General features: G+C 57.1%; 7 protein-coding genes across 7 annotated transcripts in view; 6 read left to right on the top strand and 1 right to left on the bottom strand.

Annotated features, from left to right (window-relative positions):
- CHGG_03398 (uncharacterized protein) overlaps positions 1-327 on the top strand; it is a gene marked incomplete at both ends in the record, with an annotated part of 2825 nt that extends 2498 nt beyond the window's left edge. Inside the window, one exon of the mRNA XM_001229913.1 lies at positions 312-327. Coding sequence (XP_001229914.1) covers positions 312-327 — 16 coding nt within the window. The remainder of the gene's footprint in view (positions 1-311) is intronic.
- A 608-nt stretch (positions 328-935) lies between these two features.
- CHGG_03397 (uncharacterized protein) lies at positions 936-2342 on the bottom strand (the record flags this gene model as incomplete). Its single annotated transcript, XM_001229912.1, has 3 exons — positions 936-1079; positions 1148-1973; positions 2275-2342. 3 exons carry the CDS (start codon positions 2340-2342, stop codon positions 936-938), a joined length of 1038 nt encoding a protein of 345 aa, XP_001229913.1.
- A 563-nt stretch (positions 2343-2905) lies between these two features.
- Positions 2906-3830, top strand: CHGG_03396 (uncharacterized protein; the record flags this gene model as incomplete). Its single annotated transcript, XM_001229911.1, has 3 exons — positions 2906-3561; positions 3661-3697; positions 3765-3830. 3 exons carry the CDS (start codon positions 2906-2908, stop codon positions 3828-3830), a joined length of 759 nt encoding a protein of 252 aa, XP_001229912.1.
- Positions 3831-5946: 2116 nt separating this feature from the next.
- On the top strand, positions 5947-8012 carry CHGG_03395 (uncharacterized protein; the record flags this gene model as incomplete). The annotated part of the gene is made up of 2 exons (XM_001229910.1): positions 5947-6208; positions 6403-8012. 2 exons carry the CDS (start codon positions 5947-5949, stop codon positions 8010-8012), a joined length of 1872 nt encoding a protein of 623 aa, XP_001229911.1.
- Positions 8013-9058: 1046 nt separating this feature from the next.
- On the top strand, positions 9059-14938 carry CHGG_03394 (uncharacterized protein; the record flags this gene model as incomplete). Its single annotated transcript, XM_001229909.1, has 5 exons — positions 9059-9664; positions 9732-10803; positions 10880-11585; positions 12242-12427; positions 13147-14938. The coding sequence occupies 5 exons, from the start codon at positions 9059-9061 to the stop codon at positions 14936-14938; spliced, it is 4362 nt and encodes a 1453-aa protein (XP_001229910.1).
- Positions 14939-15468: 530 nt separating this feature from the next.
- CHGG_03393 (uncharacterized protein) lies at positions 15469-18342 on the top strand (the record flags this gene model as incomplete). Its single annotated transcript, XM_001229908.1, has 1 exon — positions 15469-18342. The coding sequence occupies one exon, from the start codon at positions 15469-15471 to the stop codon at positions 18340-18342; it is 2874 nt and encodes a 957-aa protein (XP_001229909.1).
- Positions 18343-18728: 386 nt separating this feature from the next.
- Positions 18729-19226, top strand: CHGG_03392 (uncharacterized protein; the record flags this gene model as incomplete). The annotated part of the gene is made up of 2 exons (XM_001229907.1): positions 18729-18769; positions 19034-19226. 2 exons carry the CDS (start codon positions 18729-18731, stop codon positions 19224-19226), a joined length of 234 nt encoding a protein of 77 aa, XP_001229908.1.
- Between the last annotated feature and the right edge of the window lie 1176 nt (positions 19227-20402).

Raw genomic sequence — 20402 nt, 5'->3', positions numbered from 1 at the left:
GTAGGGGGGGTTGGCTGGGGGTTCTTTTTATCTTTGGTGTTTGTTGTTTGTCCTTTTTTTGGTTTTTCTTTTTCCTTTGATTGGGGGAGGTGCAGGGTGTGTTTGACACCGAGGTGTGGTTGGGGTAGTCGGGGTTAAGGATACCCGGGGATTGTTTACATTCTGGCGTTGCGAGCGGAATGGTGGTGGTGATGGTTTGTATGACTTGATAGTGGGACATAAAGATGGTTGATGTTATATAGAATCGCCTTTGGAAGGATTCGAGCTGTTAAGTTGGGGTTGTATACTGACCTATGTGGAACGCTTAATAGGTGGGTGTACGTATAGGCGATTTGCGAAGTTTCGAGTTGTGGCATTGGATGTGGATGTCAGGAGATAGCAATGGGGGAGAGACATTTTAACGGAAAGTGAGGATTGCGAAGTCAAGAAGAAAGGAAACAGAAGGTGAATTAGGAATGGAAGCGGAGGGGAACAGACGTGGATAAATGAGTCGTCGGATGGCCTGCTCGAATCCAAAAATGCCAGCGACTATTTAATGCACTTTTAGGGAGAGTAACAAGCAACTGAAACATGCGGCGTGGTGTAATTGACAGCACAATCAGGAAGTGGGTGGCTTACAGTCAGGTAAACACTTGCAATAGCAACGCGTTTACCTAATATATCGCTCTCCCTCTTGCTGGGTAAGTACCCTGAGTTCGAAACCTCGCAGATGCATGGTTCCCCAGTTTCGAAACGCTCTTTTTTTACATGTTCTTGCAGCACCTTTTTTGAGGCCTCTAGGGATGAAACGGGGGGACTGTTATTTTAACCCCCAAAACCGCAGTTCAGGGTCCTTGGACAAACCATCACACATTATTGCCGTTGTCTATTTCTATTTCTATGGTCTCCAACGCGGCCAACCAGCACTACGACCTAACCTTTCCGCAGTCTAACCTTCAGTTGGGAACATGCTTCTTCTCCAGCTTCTTCGCACCCTCCATCCCACCTAGATCCTTCTCAAAGTCCGGGCGTGGTAGCTCATACGCTTCCGTCTGCCGGCCATATGTAATCCCCCCCAACCTGCTGATCGGCTTCAACACCTGCAACACACACATTAAGTCAGCATCAACCCCCTACTTCTCACACCCCAAGACTTCGTCAAACTCACCTTCGTGTCAATAAGATTCCTCTCCTCATTCACCGCATCCTCCCTCGCCCAGAACCTCGTCCCCTCAATAACCGCCAACGTCGCCGTCACCTTCCCCGGCGTGGCCCTACTCTCAAACTCCCTCACGCTCTCCAACTTCCCCTCAATCGAAAACACTGCCTCCTTCACTCTCGCACACCCCACCGTCTCACAATCATACACGGGCGTCAGCCCGCTCACATCCCACTCACTGACCCCGTACGGCGCGTTAATGCTCGTGCTGTTGGCCGCCTCGACGAAGCCCTCGCCGACCATGTTGATGACGCACTCGCCGCGCTCGTGCAGGTTGCGCAGCGAGTCCTTGGCGCGGCCGGCCTCGAGCGCCGACGCGAACCCGACCACGAACAGCGGCGGGTCGTGCCCGATCACCTGGAAGTAGCTGAACACGGCGAGGTTGGTGTTCGCGCCGTCGGCGGAGCGCGTGGATAGGAAGGCGATGGGCCGCGGGATGATGGCCGAGATGAGGAGTTTGTAGTTGAAGCCCGCGGGCCGGTCCGCTTCGTACGGGTCGATCGAGATGTGCTTTTTGGTGGCGTCCTCTGGGGAGGTGGTGGAGTTGGCGCCGGACCCGAATTGCCAGTTGGGGGAGGGGGTTTGGGTGTAGGTGAATGTGGTGGAGGGGTCGAACGGGGGTCGGGAGGCTTCGACTTTCTTGAAGTCGGGGTGGGGGTTGCGCTGGATCGACTTCTCCCAGGCCGCGGTCTTTTCGGCTGCCATTTTGGCTGTGTTGTTGAGGAGGCGTTTGTTGAGATAGAATTTGGGGTTGGACTTGAGACCGAGAAGTTTCCTAATTTGCTTCATAGGTGAAGTTGGGGAGGGCGTCAAGTAAATATTTGGTGATGAGAGCGCTCCCCGGCAGTAGAAGCGAAGGCCGAAGGTGGGGGAGGGGCAACCCGGCGGGAGAGCGCTTGCCGTCGGGTAACGGATTGCGGAACGGCTGCCGGCTGTGGGCTCGGGTTAGCAAGGCCCGTTTCAACGGCACCATGGAAAAGATAATTGGAGAATGGAGTCTTGCTTGACTCAAGAGCAGCAATCCCCAGCCAACGATGCAGAAACCTCCGAAACACTCGGCCTTTCCCCGAACCCACCGGGCCGGGGTGGACGCAGGATACGCCAAGCCCGGACTCCCAACCGGCATCAACTGCCGCTCGTGCATGGTTGGAACTTCGGCATCGTACGGAAAGATCCGGCGCCGCTGGGATCGAGCATTTAAAACTCGGAAACAAGCACTTCTCGGCCAGATTAGCGATGAAAATATTAGAGTAAAGGATTATTCCTGCATTGGTAGGTAAATTGATACCTTGTGAGTCGTAACCAGGGTCAGCAACGGCACCACACTCCTGAAGAGTATACTCTCTTTGTGAAATAACAATGGCCTAGGACATGTGCAGGTAGCTTGTCATGTACTGGAATTGCTCCTAGCTTTTATGAAGCCTCCCATCTCGCGGCGGATGAACAGATTCCGGACATCGGGCTTTACCCCAAGGCGGTAGGGGGTTGTTCTCGGATAGATTAACCAGCAGTGAAGCAGCATGCCATCACCCCTTAATCCTCCAAATCTTCCTCGAATAAGAAGCAGATCTTTATAGCCGGCCTCCTGTTCCCGGTTATGGCGGCCTGTTATATAACGTGCTTTCCATAGCACCTCATAACCTTCGCAGACTCCTTCACGACTCGGATTTGAGTAGGGAGTCGAGTTCGTCAAAACCAGCCCTAAAAATGGCGACCCTCGCAACCTACCTCGCAGCCCTGTTGCTAGCCCCCTCCCTCCCCACCGCCCTAGCCAAGCACATCATGATCCCCAACACGTCCTTCAACTCCCAATCCGACTTCGACACCGACTGGAACTACCTCTACCCCTGGGGCAGCGACCACAACGGCGCGGCGCGCATGGCCAAGTCCCAAGCAACCCTCTCCAACGGCGTGCTCACCCTCACGGCGCGGCGCGTCAACGGCGAGAAACCGGCCTCGCACGGCGGGCAGCAGATCGCCATCCGCTACCTTTCCGGGGCGGTGCACGCCAAGGAGCACTTCAACGTTGCGCCGGGCGGCGGGTACGACTTTGCGGGCGAGTTCCGCGCCACCACGGCCCGCGGCACCTGGCCGGCGTTTTGGCTGACTGCCGTCGAGGGCTGGCCGCCCGAGGTGGATATGGCCGAGTGGAAGGGCAGCGGCAAGATCTCGTTTAATACGTTCAATACCTCGTCGCAGGTCAGGGCGCGCGATGTGGCGTATCCGAGTCCGGGGGAGTTTCATAAGATTCTGTGTGAGGTGAGGGACGAAAATGGGAAGGATGTGAGCGTGCGGTTCTCGATGGATGGGCAGGTGATTGAGACGCAGTATGGACGGGGGTTCGTGGGGAAGGCCATGTATCTGTGAGTTCTTTTGCTTGTTTGTTATTAGTTTGGTCAAACGAGGGATGGTATGCTTGAGGATGAGAAGCTGACGATGACGGTAGCATCATCAACCTCCAGATGGAAGGCTCCTCGGGGTCACCGGGGCCAGAATCGGGTGAGTTTGCGTCCCTGGAAACAGAGCTTGAGCAATTGTTTGCTGACAACCAATTCTCTGCCACTAGACACACTGTTTCAAGCACGAAACCTTGAAATATGGAGTTACAACCCATGAGGGTGGGTGCCCTTGAGCGAGGCTCCAGGCTCAATCTCTTGCGTTATTGTTCCCGGTGTAATGGGATAGAAACCGAACCGGTTGCTGAGATAGGATAGCCATGCAACTATACGTCAAGTTATTCCCTCAGTGAGAATAGTTGTGGTTCAAGAGAGCCGCCAGAGCACCCGTCAACTACATGCCGCACAAGTTAGTTTCATGGTTGAATGAGCCGCGTCGGCTCGACCCGATCATTCCATGACCACCACGTTGTTCTTGTGAACCGTGCCTCGACCGTGGCACAAAGCCTTTTCACTTCTTACTCATAACTTTCCTGAATTGCCCGTCCCGCGGCGTGCTCGACCCAGCCAGAACCATCAGATCATTTCCCGCAATGCTCAGCCTCGACAGCGACCGACTTTTGTTCAAGCGCTCCATCCGTGTGACGTGACACTCGACGGGGCCGCAGTTCCGAACAGCCCCGCAGCGCAAAATTTGCGATGGATAATGCCATTTGGGGGCCAGGTTGGTGTCGCCCAGCACCCGCTTTGCCGCTGTCGAAAAAAAGTTGACTTTTCTACACAGTACACAAACTTTTTGTTGGCTGGCACCGACATTCTTCCAGATTCGATGGACAACCCAGGGCTGCTGGAGCACAACCCAACTTGCCTGTTCTGGTTGCAGATGCGAGGAAAAGTGAAACAAACCTTGGCAGTGCGCGGACCAGTTCGCCAATCACCAGCCGCTCCTTGACGCCGTGCGCCTCAGGCGAGCGCGCTAATTATGGAGGAGGCGAAGTCGAATTGGGAAGCACTGGCGGAAGCCTCCCTCTTACCAAAAAAAGACGAACTCGAGAGGAAGGAGAGTGAAAAACCAACAAAGAGACGGAAGAAAAAGAAAGCAAGAAAAGAAAAAGGAAATGAGGAAAATCGAGAAAAATAAAGCAAATAAAAGAAATCAAAGCAGAGTAAAGAGTGGAATTTGGGTTTTCAAATGGCTTTCTTTTTGTTCCTCTAGTCGAAAGTTTTGGTGGCACCTTCACTTGGAGTTCGGCTTTTTTTGGCCAAAGAGCGGAAGCCAGTCTGCAAGTGCAGGTGGGCTGCGTGAGCAATGTCAACAGACGGTCAACCAACAAAGTTTGATGCGGTTGTGGACAATGGAATGTTTTATCAATCCGACCTCAGCCTGGAATACGATTATCGCGCAATCCCATCAGATTCAATCCAACGTACGTATCTTTACCTCGATGTTGAGGTGGGGTGGTTTCGCCCAGCTCACGCACAAGACAAAAGAGGAATGCGCAGTGTTGGTTTTGGTCCTGGTGGGCAAACGACACTGGTGCGGGGGGGCCAAAAAGAGGCGAGAGATGGCGACGGTTCGCCTGACATGAGCAATGCAACGCCAGCCAGACACAATCCACATCTTCAACTCGACGCCACCCCCAGACGCGATTGCACGAATAGCCGCCAGAGCCACCGAGCATTGAACACAGGGCTGACTCTACAAGTACAAGTTAGCGGATTTGGCACCGAGGACGGGGCAGACCGCAGCATCGCCGCATCGCTGCGGCGCAGAAACGCAGGAGAAGGAGTGTCGTCGACGAAAGAGGGCGACCCATCATCGACCGGCAGGGGAATGGCACCTGTCCTGTGTAGGGCAGAAAACATGCTTTGCCGTTGCTGCGCATGAGATCGAGGGCTGGACAACCGGCTAGTCGGCTTTGCTGGGATGGTGTTGGATGGGGACAAGGGAGACAAGGGAGACAAGCATGCATGGGTCCCAGGACGTTCATGCAGGAGCGGGTCTCGGGGGGTCTGTCGAGTACCAACACCGAACACCAAGGGGGCGCTCCAGCTGTTCGTCTCGCTGTCCAATCCCGGCCCCTGGCCCCCTTCAGCCCATCGCCCTCCTCTTCCCGCACCGCGCCCGTTCGCACCAGGGACTGCGCACTGGAGCTTTTGTTCCATTGACCCCGTCGATCCACTCATCCCGCGTGCCAGACAGCTCTGCCGCTCACACTTCCATCCCAACCGTTTTGTTGTTTGTCCTGTGTCTCATCTGAAGTCCTGAACAACTCACACCATCTGTGATGGTCTGGAGCGATTCCATGTCTCCCTGAGACGAAATCCCGCCTCTCTCGCTCTGCAGCGGCTATGGCGACGGCGAAACGAACGGCTACTGTGACTCTGCGGAACAGCCGGCGCCGCCAGACCCTACCCATCGCTTCCCTAGCAATCCCGAGTCTGCTGATGAGCGCCGCCGGAGTCGCGAGCGCAAACTGTGAAGCCGAGTTCTTGTTCCCAACGCCAGAACTCACCCTTCACCACCTCGACACCATCAACATCACCTACCGTTCCGACCTCGCACATCCCACACTATCGTGTTGGTGCGGCGCGACCGGGCGGGCAACACAGAGTCAGTGCCGTTCCTTTTCCTCCACCCTTCTGGGTCGCCAAGTTGCACTCGAACCCACCCAGTCTCCTCCCGCAGCACTCTCTCTCTCCTTATCTCACAAGCGAGCGGCTCGCCGCTGCTGGCCATCATTTATTGTGTGCTTCCACAAACATTCCTCCAAAGCAATCGCAACTAACCGGCCCTCCCCTTTCTAGAGTTCAGAGACAACAATGTCGATCCGTTTAACGGGAGCGCCACCGTTACTCTAACTTTTTTGTCCGACGATCCTTGTTGGTTCGAGCTCGGCTCCCTTTCTGGTGACTGCCGACAGACCAGCGAGACGTTTGTCCTGTCTGCCGACCAGCGCAACACGGGCGATTATTCGGCCAACGACGCGTCGAAGCCGCCCCGCCTGCAGCCCTTCTCGACGACACCCCCCTTGGCAGCTCGCACTGCCGCCGACGTGGACTCCAAGAAGTCTGACGCCCGGGACGAAAGCTTTAGCACAGGCGCCAAAGCAGCTCTAGGGGTCGGAGTCGCGCTCATCTGCATCGCCATCGGCGCCATGGCCTCCTTTTTGTACTTTAGGCGCCGGCGCCGCACGCCAGACAATGAAGTATCCGGCGCCATATTCGACCACGGTCGCCGGGGAAGGAAAGGGGCGGAGAAGAAGCGGGGGGGTGCCTTGTCAGAAACGTCTGGGAGTTCGGACGAGCCGCTCTGCCCCATACAACCAGTATTCGACGGCTTCCCTGGCTCGATGGGCTACGAAGACGTACGCTCGCTCCACTCTACTTCGCAGACACATTCTACCCACTCGCACTCCCCCACGACGACACAGTCACCCACCCACTCGCAGTCAGGCGGATTCTGGACGCACGAGCGCAGCATCGAACGAGAGGAGCTCACAGCGGCGCGGCTCAAGTCTCAACTTCAACCCTCGGCGCCGACGGTCGTATCGTATGGCCCCAATCCCGTCACACCCACCCTCACACCCCGAATTACCCCGCGACTGAACATCCACCCGGTCACTACCCCAATAACCCCCGGCGGCATCGAACAACTACCGGGTCACGTTCCCATGATGCCCCTCCCCTCCTCCGAGTACGCCGACTACTCCAACTACAGCATCCCGCCCCCAGCACCTCTCCCCATGTCCACCCCCACGCCCGACTCCAAGCCCTCACCGCCGCGCCAACAAGCCGCCATCCCCATCGTCGTCTCGTACGGCCCCAACCGGGTAACGCCCACCCCGCTCGTCGTATCCCCGACCGTCCCACCCGACGAGTCCATCGTCAACCGGCGCATCCAAGAAGCCTCCTCCTCCTCGGCCGGCTCGCACGAGCGGCAATTCTCGTGGGAGGCCGACTCCCCCTTGCTCGGCGCGTCCATGGGCCCGCTCCCGCCGTACGCGACGACCGAGGACTTCGAGGCCATGGAGAAGGGCGCCGTGCGCAAGCTGGCCGAGCCCCAGGCCCAGGCCGAGCTGCCCCCCACCAAGGACGGCTTCTACCACTACACCTCGGACATCGTCGAGTACGAACTGCCCGGTGCTGCGCCCCAGCACGCGCCCCAGCTGCCGTTTAGGCCGTACCAGCCGCACGGGGCGTATAACGGTGGCGGTGCGAGCGGGAGTGGGAGTGGAAGTGGAAGTGGGCCGCATCAGGGGCGGGAGATTGATGAGCAGAAGTTTTTGCTGGATGATGTGGAGATTATGAGGTTGAGAGAGGCAAAGGCGAGGGCGAGGGCCGCCAATGCGAGGCGCGAGAGGAGGGAGGGAGATGGGGATGTGGAAGAGTTTGATCTGGGTGAGGGAGCGAGGTGACGTTGGTGATGGGTCGTGGACCGTTTTGGGAGGGATACCTTCACACACTCTTCTGCAACCCCCTTTTTACCTAATACCTACTACTACTACTATTACTACTACCGACCCACGAACATGGAATGGAGGAGGATGGATCTGACAGGGAGGCAAAAGTCGACACGGCACCGCGGCATGGAACGGGTCGGGATATACCTGGACTGACTGGAAAGAGGTGGAGCATTATACCATTGGCACGGCGTTGGGGATTACAGAGAGCTACATTTTGACTACCTATATAACGGGTGACGCTTTCTCCGGACGGCAATGGTCTGGATTTTGGATAGTGCTTCACTCAAAAGAAGTTTACAAGTCTTCAACTGTTCTCTTGGGACCCTCTCTACCGCTGAGTTTTTTTCCGTGAAGATATATTATGGCCTCAACCAATAATGAAAAGACTGGTTACCTAAGTAAGAAAATATCGGACAGCACTCCAACCATTCAATCTACCTCGGTAGTAAGAGATCTTCCATTGCATCTTTAAAAAAGTACGTACACCTAGCTCACCTCCTGCCCTGTTCGGCGGGCGGCTTCGGCCCGCATGTTTGAAGAGGGATGGAATGCCTGTACGAAGGAGCCTAGGTGGAGGATCCGGTATGAAGGAGCCGGTATGACGGAGCTGGTATGGATGGTATGGATGAAGGAGCCGCAAGGGTATAATCCCAACGAGGCAAGGCTGAAGGAGGAGCCCCAGCACCTGTATGTAATAAATTCCATCTGCAATCCAACCGGTCCACAGGCGATCCAAATCGCCAATCGACCCCACAGCGAGCACCTTCGGCCGCCAAACCACCGAACAACCCACTACCTCCCAAACCAGGCCCCCTCACCGCCCGGCAGAAAAAGTTCCAGCGGCCCTCTGCACCCCAAAAAAAATCACCCTTCCGGGCAGTCCTGCTTTGCGACGCGCAAGACCACCACAAAAACCACACCCCAACCCCACCGGCATTGCACTGCCAAAACAAAACAACCTACCGTGCAATTGCCCTCCCGGCCCCTTCCCCCCCAAGATGGCGCCCTCGCAAAAGCGCAAGTCGCTCCCCGACGACGACTTCATTCACACCATCTCGGACAACGACGAGCCCGACATTCTCGACGAGGAGGAGGAGACCGTTCCGGCTGCTGTGGCCGGGCGGCCGAATAAGAAGGCTAGAACGGCCGGCGCGGGGGCGGTGAAGGGGAAGAAGAATAAGAAGGAGAAGAAGGGGAAGAAGGGGGGGAAATCTGCTGCTGCTGGTGGGGATGGTGAGGATGGGGATGAGGAAGAGGAGGAGGAGGTGACTGGTTTGTGGGGCGCCAATGATGCGGATGATGGGGCGATGGACTCGGACTTTGAGTTTGTGGCTGGCGGTGGAGGTGAGGATGGGCTGAGCGGGTTTGATGAGGAAGGGTGGGGGTTTGAGAATGCTAAGAAGGGTGTGGTGGGTGCTGGTGGTGCTGGGCAGGAGGTGAAGAGTGGCGTGGATCTGGATGAGATTATTCGGAGGCGGAGAGAGAAGAAGAAGGGGAAGGGGTTGGAAAAGGTGGAGGAGGAGGAGGTGGAGGTGGAGGATATGGGGGAGGTGGATTTGGATTTGGATGATGAGGTGCTGGCTGAGGATGGGTTTGGGATGGGGGTTGGGTCTGATGTCGGAGGAGGAGGAGGAGGAGGAGAAGGCCGACGAAGAACCAGAGGATGAAGAGATGGAGGATGGTGAGGGAGGTGTGGACGAGGAAGACAAGGGGGGCGAAGATGACGATGAAGCCGCGTCGGACAATGATTCGGTGGCTACGCCTGTGCAACATCCCGACGACGAAGCCTCCGAGGACGACGACGAAGAAGACGCCGAGGAGGAGGCGAGGCGGAAAGAGTTCTTCGCCGCCCCGGAGGAGACGGAAAATGTCGGCAAGAAGGGCGGGTTGTCCTCATTCCAGGGAATGTCGCTGTCAAGACCTATTCTCAGGGGTCTCACTTCAGTTGGTTTCACAAAACCGACCCCTATTCAGGCCAAGACGATCCCGATTGCGTTGATGGGCAAGGACGTTGTTGGTGGTGCTGTCACGGGTTCTGGCAAGACGGCCGCCTTCGTGGTGCCTATTCTGGAGCGGCTGCTGTACCGGCCCAAGAAAGTACCAACCACACGAGTTGTGGTCCTGACGCCCACCCGTGAATTGGCGATTCAGTGTCACTCCGTGGCCACCAAACTGGCCAGCCACACCGACATCAAGTTTTGTCTCGCTGTTGGTGGTCTCAGCTTGAAGGTCCAAGAGGGCGAGCTGCGCCTAAGACCGGATGTGGTGATCGCCACGCCTGGTCGTTTCATCGATCACATGCGGAACTCGGCCAGCTTTGCTGTTGAGACGGTCGAGATTTTAGTACTCGATGAGGCCGACAGAATGCTCGAGGACGGTTTCGCGGACGAGTTGAACGAGATCCTGACGACGCTGCCCAAGTCACGCCAGACGATGCTGTTCTCCGCCACCATGACGTCGACAGTCGACAAACTGATTAGGGTTGGCCTCAACAAACCAGCTCGGATTATGGTTGACTCCCAGAAGCAAACTGCCGTTACCCTAGCGCAGGAGTTTGTGCGCCTGCGGCCGGGCCGCGAGGAGAAGCGCATGGGGTATTTGGGCCCATATCTGCAAGACCCTGTACACCGAACGAGTCATTATCTTCTTCAGGCAGAAGAAGACTGCTCACCGGACCCGGATCATCTTCGGCTTGCTGGGGCTTTCGAGCACAGAGCTCCATGGAAGCATGAACCAGGCTCAGGTATGGCCCCTGCTTCCCTCTTACCAACGGCGGCACCATCATGCTAACAAATTCTAGCGTATTGCCAGCGTCGAAGCGTTCAGGGACGGCAAAGTAAACTATCTGCTTGCCACTGATCTTGCGTCCCGTGGTTTGGATATCAAGGGAATCGATACCGTCATTAACTACGAAGCGCCCCAATCCCTGGAAATTTACGTCCATCGTGTCGGTCGTACAGCTCGTGCTGGCCGTAGCGGCGTTGCCATCACATTGGCGGCGGAACCGGACCGCAAGGTCGTGAAGGCGGCTGTCAGGGCTGGCAAAGCGCAAGGCGCCAAGATCATCAGCCGAGTCATTGACGCAGCGGATGCGGACAAGTGGCAGGATCAGATTGACGAGATGGACGATGAGATTGACGAGATCCTGCAGGAGGAGAAGGAGGAGAAACAGCTGGCCCAGATCGAGATGCAGGTCAAGAAGGGCGAGAACCTGATCAAGCACGAGGAGGAGATCCACGCGCGGCCGAAGAGGACATGGTTCGAGACACAGGAGGACAAGAAGAAAGCCAAGGAGCTGGGGCGGGCCGAGCTCAACGGCGTCCGAGACGCCATGAAGAAGAAGGGCGCGGGCAGACTCAGCAACAAAGACAAGAAGAAGCTCGACTCCAAGGCAGAGAGGAGCGAGAGCAAGTCGACTGGGTGGAAAAAGGGACGGGCAGAGAGAGACGGAAAGGGGGCGGTGCTGAATCTGAAGAAAGTCACGAAGCCCAAGTCAAAAGCGCCAGCAGGGCGGAAGGGGAGGAGGTAATTAGTGATATCCAGGTAGTAGATTACATGTGTATTGTATTTTTTCGTGCCGAAGTTTGGCCAGTGGCATTGTTCCTTTCGAGTCTGTGTTCGATGTCCAGAACCACACCCCTGTATGTATCACTCCCCCCAGTCAACGTTAGCGGGTGACGTAAGACATGGTCCGGGGCAAGAACTGGGGGACAGCTTTGCGCATCCCCAGTTCAGACGCAAAATAATCCTAGGAGCTTTCAGGTTTTCTCTTATGATCAATTTGTTTGCTTCAAATCTCCCACGTTGGCGCCTACCCACTCCAAGACACTTAGGGAAACACGAGGTTAGCAACTGGAATCCAGCCAAGGTCGCTAGCAATCCTTCAAGCACATACCAACCTTTCTTTCCCACCAAAGCAAAGCTAAACCGAACTCACCTCTCGAAAAACTAAAAGCCACCACCACTACCCTCCCTCCCCGGCAACAAACCTCAACATCAACAGTGGCTCCCCTCAAACCACCACCCCTACCCCCCCACCTCCGACCCAAGCGCCTTCCCCTCCTAGCAGCACGCGCGGCGAACCCTCATCTCCCACACCACCAACAACCGCAACAACAACCCCCGAACCGCCCGCACCACCCGCGGCCTCTCCCGCACCACCACCACCACCACCACTACAGCGCCCCCTCTTCCCTCCTCGGCGCCCTCTTCCCACAGCGCTATCGCGACCGCCTGCAGCGCTTCCGCCTCGACACCCTCCCGCGCTACAAGCGCGGCCTACAGAGCCGCATCTACCGCTTCATCGTCGAGCGCCAGCGGCGCCGGCGCGAGCGTAGGAACAAGGCCGCGGTTGTTGCCGCCAGTGGGTTGGTGAAGGGGCGTTGGCGCTGGCTTGGGCAGGGCCAAGGGCAGGGTCTGGGTAATAGGGGAGTGGTGTGGGCTGGAAAAGAAGGGCCGGGTTCCTCTGCAGAGCGGCGGCGGCGGGGCGGCGCCTGCGCTGGGAGGTCGCGCCGCGCGCACGGCGATGCAGAGTCAATATGGCGGCGGCGGTGGGAGCGGCGGTGGTGGGTATGGGTATAGTGCGTATGGCTCGTACGGGACGGGGCTGGGGTCGGGGACCTCCACGCCGCCCGGCGAGCGCGGGTCGCGGCGGAAGAAGCTCGCTGCGGTGGCCGGCAGTGTGTACCGTGCGGGGGGTGGCTGCCGCGAGCGAGCTGAAGGAGCAGTATAATAATACGAGGATCAGAGGGGTGGATATGACGGGGGCGCAGGTCTCGATTCCGGGGGCGTTTCCGGAGGTTTCCATTATCACGAAGGGACATGAGCAGATGGTGCTGTTTCCGACCTTATGCGAAGAAGCATGTGAGAGGAGTTTGGTGAGCGCGGTGGGCTGCCGCCCGGGCAATCGTTCCAGGCCGCGAACGCGGCGCAGATGGGTGTGAGTGAGGAAAGAGTACTGGAAACAGGAGTGGGCGAGGGCGGAAGATGAAAAGGCCGTGGTGGATGTGGATGTGAGGGGGTGGATATACATGCCCAGCAAGGGGCCCATGACACGACGGAATCGTATGCTCGTTGGTCTCGCGAGGAGGTTGAGTGGGATTCCGGCGCCTACGGTACAATCGGAGTCTGCTGAAAGCTCTCACGAGCAGTACGAAGAGATGAAGGAAGAGCAAAGAATTGCGCGGGAGGCTCAGGAGATCGAGAAACGCGGGCAGGACGAGAAAGAGGTCGCAAACAGAGGAGGATACAGCGAGGCTCCGGGCGGTTTGAAAGGAAGCAGCCACATTTCTAGGTCAGCGCCGACGTCACCTACCTTATCAGGGAGGACACCCACTATGTCACAGACGGACATGACAGAAGCCGAACTCGCAGTTGCCAACGCAAATCTCATGGCACGCCTCGGACCTTTCATGACGACGCCATTGGTGCAAATCCCTATCACCATATTCTTCTACAACGAGGAACAGTCACGGTCTCACACGGTCATGACCGACGATTCCGGACACTTCAACACCCGCGTTGCCCTCGAATTTGTCCCAACGGATGTCAGAGTCATTGCGAACGAGAGCATCTCGACCACGAAGCCGGTCGAAATCACCGGGTCCAAAGGGGTCAGCCTGATCAGCGACGTCGACGACACGATCAAGCACTCCAACATCTCGATGGGCGCCCGCGAGATTTTCAGAAACGCTTTAGTGCGCGACCTGGCCGACTTGACGGTCGACGGGGTCAAGGAATGGTACCACACGATGCACGATATGGGCGTTAAGATGCATTACTGTTCCAACAGTCCGTGGCAACTGTACCCGGTCCTAGCAACCTTTCTCCACACGGCCGGCCTACCCCAGGGGTCGATGCACCTGAAGCACTATAGCGGTATGCTTCAGGGGATTTTTGAGCCGGTCGCGGAGCGAAAGAAGGGGACGTTGGAGGCCATCATCAGGGATTTCCCGGAGCGAAAGTTCTTACTCGTTGGCGATAGCGGGGAGGCAGACCTGGAGGTCTATACCGAGCTTGCCGTGGCCAACCCCGGCCGCATTCTGGCGGTCTTCATTCGCGATGTCACCACTCCAGAACAAACAGGTTTTTTTGATTCCTCATACAGCATAGATTCGGGGCAACGGGACAGACAGGGGAGCGGTAGAACCAGGCCAGGGGCGCAGTCAGCTAGTGACGAGCTTGACAGGAGGCCACAACTACCTCCCCGGGCGACCGCCCCGCCCGCCAGCTCAGGGCCAATTATGGGAACGCTCATCGACTTCGACGAACCCGAACCCACAAGTTCGCCTAGAACTGGGAGCCTTCAGGACCTAGCAAATCTCAGCACTCCGAGCTCCGATACGCCACCACGGAAACCACCGCCACGGCGGCCAGTCAAACCGGCTGCGTTACGGAGCACACCCTCCGATGCCAGCTCTAACAGTCAACGAAGCACCCCTACTGGGCCTGATATTAGCCCAGGACTGCCCCTCCGGCCACGTACCTCTGCCGGCACATCTCCAATCACTTCAAAACCAACACCGCCACCGCCACCGCCGCCCCGTCGCCGCGGGACTGCCCCAATGGTACAGCACCCACAGAACCCACGCAGCAGCGGCTATCTCAACTCAGACGTGCCGGAAATGGAGCCACTCCCGAACGTGTCTGGCGGATACCCAACTAGTATCTCCGAAACAGCGACGCCGCCAAACGGCGCGGCGGCAACAGCGGCTGTCAACAAGAAGGTGGCCTTATGGCTGCAGAGGCTGGCAATGGCCCACGAGACGCTGGATAAGCAAGGGGTGAAGTTGTATACTTGGAGGAAAGGCGACGATGTCATTGCCGAAGCCGAGGGCATTGTGAGAGACGCGATGAGGAAAATGGACTTTGATAAATGAGGACTATGATATCAACAAGGGGGTAAGGGGTAAGGGGTAACTAGAGAGGGGGATACGTTGGGACGGCTGGAGTACACACGTATACCGCGGCGGTAGATAGGTGTTATCAAGAGGATAAAACTCAGTCTATGAGCTTCAAATTGGGCACATTCCATTCCTTCAAGAGTCATTGTACGCAAAGAGTTATTCACATGGGCAGTGCTGGTTGGGCACCACACCTCCGACCCTAACCCCCAGATGATTCTACGAGTCTGTAGCACTCACCGCCTGCCGTATTAAGAAGCCGCCTTTGAAGACCCGCAATTAGCCAGCAGAAAAAAAACGCCCCGTTGACTTTCAACCGCTAAGAAACGCGGGAAAGTCGAGCACAGTGCCGGGCTCGTCTGTGCTGAGTATAGGTAACCGACAGATCGAGGTTGAGTCACCGGCCAAAGCCTCGCCTCCCTCGACGAACAGAACCTATGAAATCTAGGGCACCCATCGGACGGGTAATTTAAAGCGGCGTGCGTGCGGAGGCGCCGGTTCCCTAGATGTATGCAACCGCAAAGGCAAACATCGTGCGGGTCTCGTGCAAACTCCAAAAAGTGCCAACCCCATCGCTGCCGCTGCACCTCCCCTCCTCGCCGCCTGCATTCTTTCTGTTCCAGTCCCGCTCCTTTCGTACCTTCGCCAAACTCCAAGCTACAAACCCATCACCTCAGCTTTGCCAATCGACCGCGGCCATCTTCCCCAAATCGTTGTTCCCTGGTTCCACTCCCCGACCCATCGAATCCAGTAGGCCGAGGGCCCCTCGCTTTGTCCTCGTCCCCTCCCGCCGGTTCCAGGGTCCTCACCCCGCCATCACCATCCTCTCTCGACCGACCGGCATGCTGTGCTACGTCCAGATCTTGAGCACCCCCACGGCTGACACGCCTGGGGGGTGCCTCATGCTGCATTTCGACAATCGCCGGTACCTTTTTGGTCGCATAGCAGAAGGCTCGCAGCGCACCCTGGTCCAGCGCAAGGTGTCGCTCGCAAAGATTCAAGATATCTTCCTTACGGGATGCATCAACTGGGAGGCTACCGGTGGCCTGCTCGGCATGATCCTTACACTCGCCGACCTCAAGGCCGCGTCCGCCGCCGACATTGACCTGACCAACGAGAAGCTCCGCAGCAAGGGAAAGAAGGAGAAGGAAAAGGACAAATCGATTCCTCCTCATTTGAATATACATGGCGGGAAGAACCTGGTACACCTGCTCGCCTCTGCTCGCCGTTTCATTCTTCGGAAGGCCCTCCCTGTCCACACCAGGGAGCTGCAGGTCGACCCCCGCGCCGAGCTGGAAGGGAAGGACGACCCCGACTACGAGGATGAGAATATCCGCGTTTGGTCCATCCCGTTGTCGAAGGAGAAGCCGACGGCCCGCCCCTCCAGGCAGAGCTCGCCCAAGAAGCAGAAGTTGAGCTCGTCCTCCAACTCGCACGAAAATCTAGCTGCGGAGGAGGCGGATCAAAATATCAGAGAAGCCGTCGTCAACGACATGTTCTGTTCCAAGTGGAAACTCGATACCCTGCGCGAGATGAGACTTGCGGACGTGCAGTTGCCGGCCAAGATTTTCGTCAGGAACGCCCAGGGTCATATAGAAGCCTACGCCGGCCCCCCGGCATCCGAGGCTCCTAACACCAAGGTTCTCGTCCGGATGCCGTGGCCGGCCTCTCAGATTCCCGAACTCCCGCCCACAAAACCGTCTAAGCAGTCCATGTGTTATATCGTGAAGTGTCATCCGCGGCGAGGCAAGTTCGACGTCAATGCGGCTACCAGTCTCGGTGTCCAGAAGACCGATTTCAAGAAGCTCACCAAGGGCGAATCCGTGCCCGGGAAAGACGGGTCCGTTGTCACTCCAAATATGGTCATGGGGGACCAGATTGAAGGTCGCGGTTTTGCCGTTATCGATCTCACATCCCAGGATCTGATCGATGATCTGCTCAACCGCCATGAATGGTCGAATCCAGAGATCATGCAGGGAATCGATACCGTTTACTGGATCCTTTCTGATGGTATCACCCTCGAAAGCCCAGGGGTGTCTCAATTCATCAAGACGCTGTCATCAGCCAAACACATTGTGCTCGGCAGCGCCGTGTGCCCCAACGTCCCGGCCCTCGAGTCCCCTACCTCCCAACTCATCAAGATGAACAGTATCGATAGAGACAGGTTCCCGCTCCCCGTGTTCGACTCCCAACCGACGTCCGAACTCGGCCAAGAACTAGAATCTGTCGCCGAGCTTGCCCGCGCAGGTCTCAAATATCAGCTTGCTCCGAAACCCTCGTTCCTCACTGACCTTGTCGTCCCACCGATGGACACTAAAAGGCCCCTCTGGGAGCTGGCAACGTACACCCCGCAGGTCATGAAGCTAGCCAGGGTTGCCCAAAAAGCAGTTTCCGAAACGGACTTCCTTGCCGAGGTCGAGAGGTTGCAGCAGGACCTGCCGAGCCCGCAGACCGAAATCGTGCCGCTGGGCACCGGCTCGGCCATGCCATCCAAATACCGCAACGTGTCGGCCACGTTGATCCGCGTCCCCGGCTGGGGCAACTACATCCTCGACTGTGGCGAGAACACGCTCGGTCAGCTCCGCCGCGCCTTCGGCTACCAAGCCGCCGATGACATCCTCCGGGACCTCCGCGCTATCTACATCAGCCACGCCCACGCCGACCACCACCTCGGCACCGTCAATGTCCTGTCCCGTTGGCGAGAGGTCGCGCCCGAGGGCAACAAGCTGGCGCTTATCGCCACGCAAAAGTACCAGGACTTCATCCGCGAGTTCCACCAAGTCCAAGACCTCAGCCCGGAGCGCATCGTCCCCATCACCCTCCGCTCCCCGGGCAACCCGATCCCAGGCCGCCACGCCCAGGCGACCTTCCCCGCCGACTTCGACCCCCAAACCCTACAGCTCCCCCAGATCGAATCCTGCTTCGTCGACCACTGCTACGAAGCCACCGCCGTGGTGCTCACCTTCCCCGACACGGGCCTCAAGCTGGCCTACTCGGGCGACTGCCGGCCCTCGCGGCAATTCGCCGAGCTCGGCCGCGGCGCCCACCTGCTCCTGCACGAGTGCACCTTCGAGGACGAGCTCGGCGGCGACGCCCTCGCCAAGAAGCACTCCACCCTGTCCGAGGCCCTCGACGTCGGCCGCCAGATGGAGGCCCGCCGCATCCTCCTCACCCACTTCTCCCAGCGCTACCCCAAGCTGCCCGTCGTGGACGAGAAGGCGCTGGAGACGGATGGGCGGCACGATATGGACGTGCTGTTTGCCTTTGATATGATGCGGGTCAAGCTGGGTGAGTTTAAGCAGGCGGGGTTGTTTTTGCCGGCACTGAGGGACTTGTTGAAGGAGGAGGAGCGCGCGGATGCTGAGGCGGGGGGTGTATGATACGATGATGATAGATGATGATGATAGAGAGAGGGTACGGGTTGTTTGTATAGTAGGCTGGGTGGTGCAGGTGGTGCATTGCATAGATGTCGTAGAGACAGCTGGGAAATACCCTGTATACCTGCAATGGGAAAAGCTTCACTGTAAAGGCTGGTGGGTTTGGTTCTAGAATACTGGTGTTCTCCGGTATGCCATGGGATGGCTTTTTTGGCCATGTCTATCTATCCATCTCTTCACATTTAAACATGAAAACATTACCGCTCTAGACGCTCACACGTTCACATGTTTAGCATGTTTCATCACAGTCAAATCAGAGATATCACGGAAAGTGGACTTAAGAATGATAGTAGATAAAGTGTAGATAATGAAAGTAGTATATCTTCAAAATGGCTCAGTACATGGAGATGCCAAAGGTCTACTACCTCAGGTTTGTACCGAACCGAGGGCAAGGCCTTGCCTACTAATTACCTCCTTCTCGTAACAGAGATGCAGTGGCTATGACCAGTAGGTAGACAGACGGCAAGCTACCATAAAGCGGTGCCAACGGCAAGTGGCAACTTCTTCCTTGTTCCAGACAATCGCTACAATACTTACTTTCTTTCATATCGAGCTCAGAACATGGTCGAACAAACGACTTCCCGTTGTCACTTCCACCCATACGACACGAACTAGACCTCAAACATCCCTACAGCATCAGCCATTCAGCGCCCCCGAGCCCCATAGAGGTCAGCCCAGGTGGTCGCATTCGACGGATGGCCCTCCTCGTCCTTGCTCTGCCGCCGAGGACGGGAAGCCCCCTGGGCCCTGCTGCTCTCCCTGTTGTGCCAGTCGTTGCGAGGTGGGAAATAGGCGCCAGCCGAGTCGAAACTGGCAGCGGTGAATAAGGAAAGGCGGGGGGGAGGGGGAGTGTTGGCGTCAAGGTTGGACGAGGCGTGTTTGAACCAAGGGTTGGAGGTGGAAGGGGTTAGGTAGGAGCTGGAAGGGGGAGGGGCGAAGTTGGGCTTGGTGATGGAAGGGGTGAGATGGGGCTGGGAGGAGGAAGGGGTGATATAAACGGAAGAGGGGGTATAGGAAGAAGGTGTAATGGGTGTAACAGGGGAAATGGTTTGCGACGAAATGATCGAGGTCCAACTTTCTTGGTGCCAGACCGTACCATTCAACGGGGGTGCAGTGTCCACTACCCTTCTTGACCAACCCGCGGGCGTTGTTGGGGCTTGGTAGATAATACTATCACGATGCTGGTGGCCGTCGGCTGGCAAGTCAGACCGCGGCCTTGACACACCGTCCACGGCCTTCTTGTCCGTTGGCGATCCACCGCGGTCTTTGCTACCATGATGTTGCCGAACGCGGTCCAGCATCCTATAATTAGGCATAGGCACGCCATCAATGAACTTGGTTCCCGACGGGAGCTCCCCCGGGGGCTTTCTCCGGTCCTCGGGTTCCCCCCTTGCCGCCCTCTCCCCCCTCTTCCTAACCTTGCGATCATGCATCCACTGCCTGACATCATTCACCTCCACAGCCAGCGCGTCACTCTGCGCCCTCATCTCCCGCTCCTCATCCCACCCAAACATGGACATCCAAGCCTCCACGAGCCCCAACAACCTGGGCTCCCTGTTCTTCGCCCTCCCCTTCAGATTCGCCCTCAGCGCCATCAACACCTCCTGCCTGCCACCCACCACCGCCAGCATACACGCCGGGCAGCCACTCTCGACCTTCTCAAACCAACACTCAGGCACGCACCCCATCGCCAAAAATACCGCCCGAAATCGTCACTCGTCCAAGAAACAGACTCCCCACGCCACTCAAAACCTGCACCATCCACCTCATCCTCGTCCTCCTCGCCAAGCCGTCTCTCTCCTCCTCCCCAAGAACCCCATACCCATCAACAGCCCCCTCTCCCCCCTATTACTTGAAAGAAAAAACAACAAACACAAAAAAGAAAAAAAAAATCAGAAAGAAAAACAAACTAGCATACTACTACTACATACTCTCTTTTGATATAGATTAGTATCGTTTGTACAGTCGTCAGACATGAAAAAAAAAAAAATAAAAAAAAAAAA

The sequence above is a fragment of the Chaetomium globosum genome, genomic scaffold, assembly GCF_000143365.1.
Source record: "Chaetomium globosum CBS 148.51 scaffold_2 genomic scaffold, whole genome shotgun sequence".
Classification (NCBI taxonomy): domain Eukaryota; kingdom Fungi; phylum Ascomycota; class Sordariomycetes; order Sordariales; family Chaetomiaceae; genus Chaetomium; species Chaetomium globosum.
The sequence above is the reverse complement of the archived record's forward strand: the minus strand, read 5'-3'. Positions and strand labels throughout refer to the sequence as shown.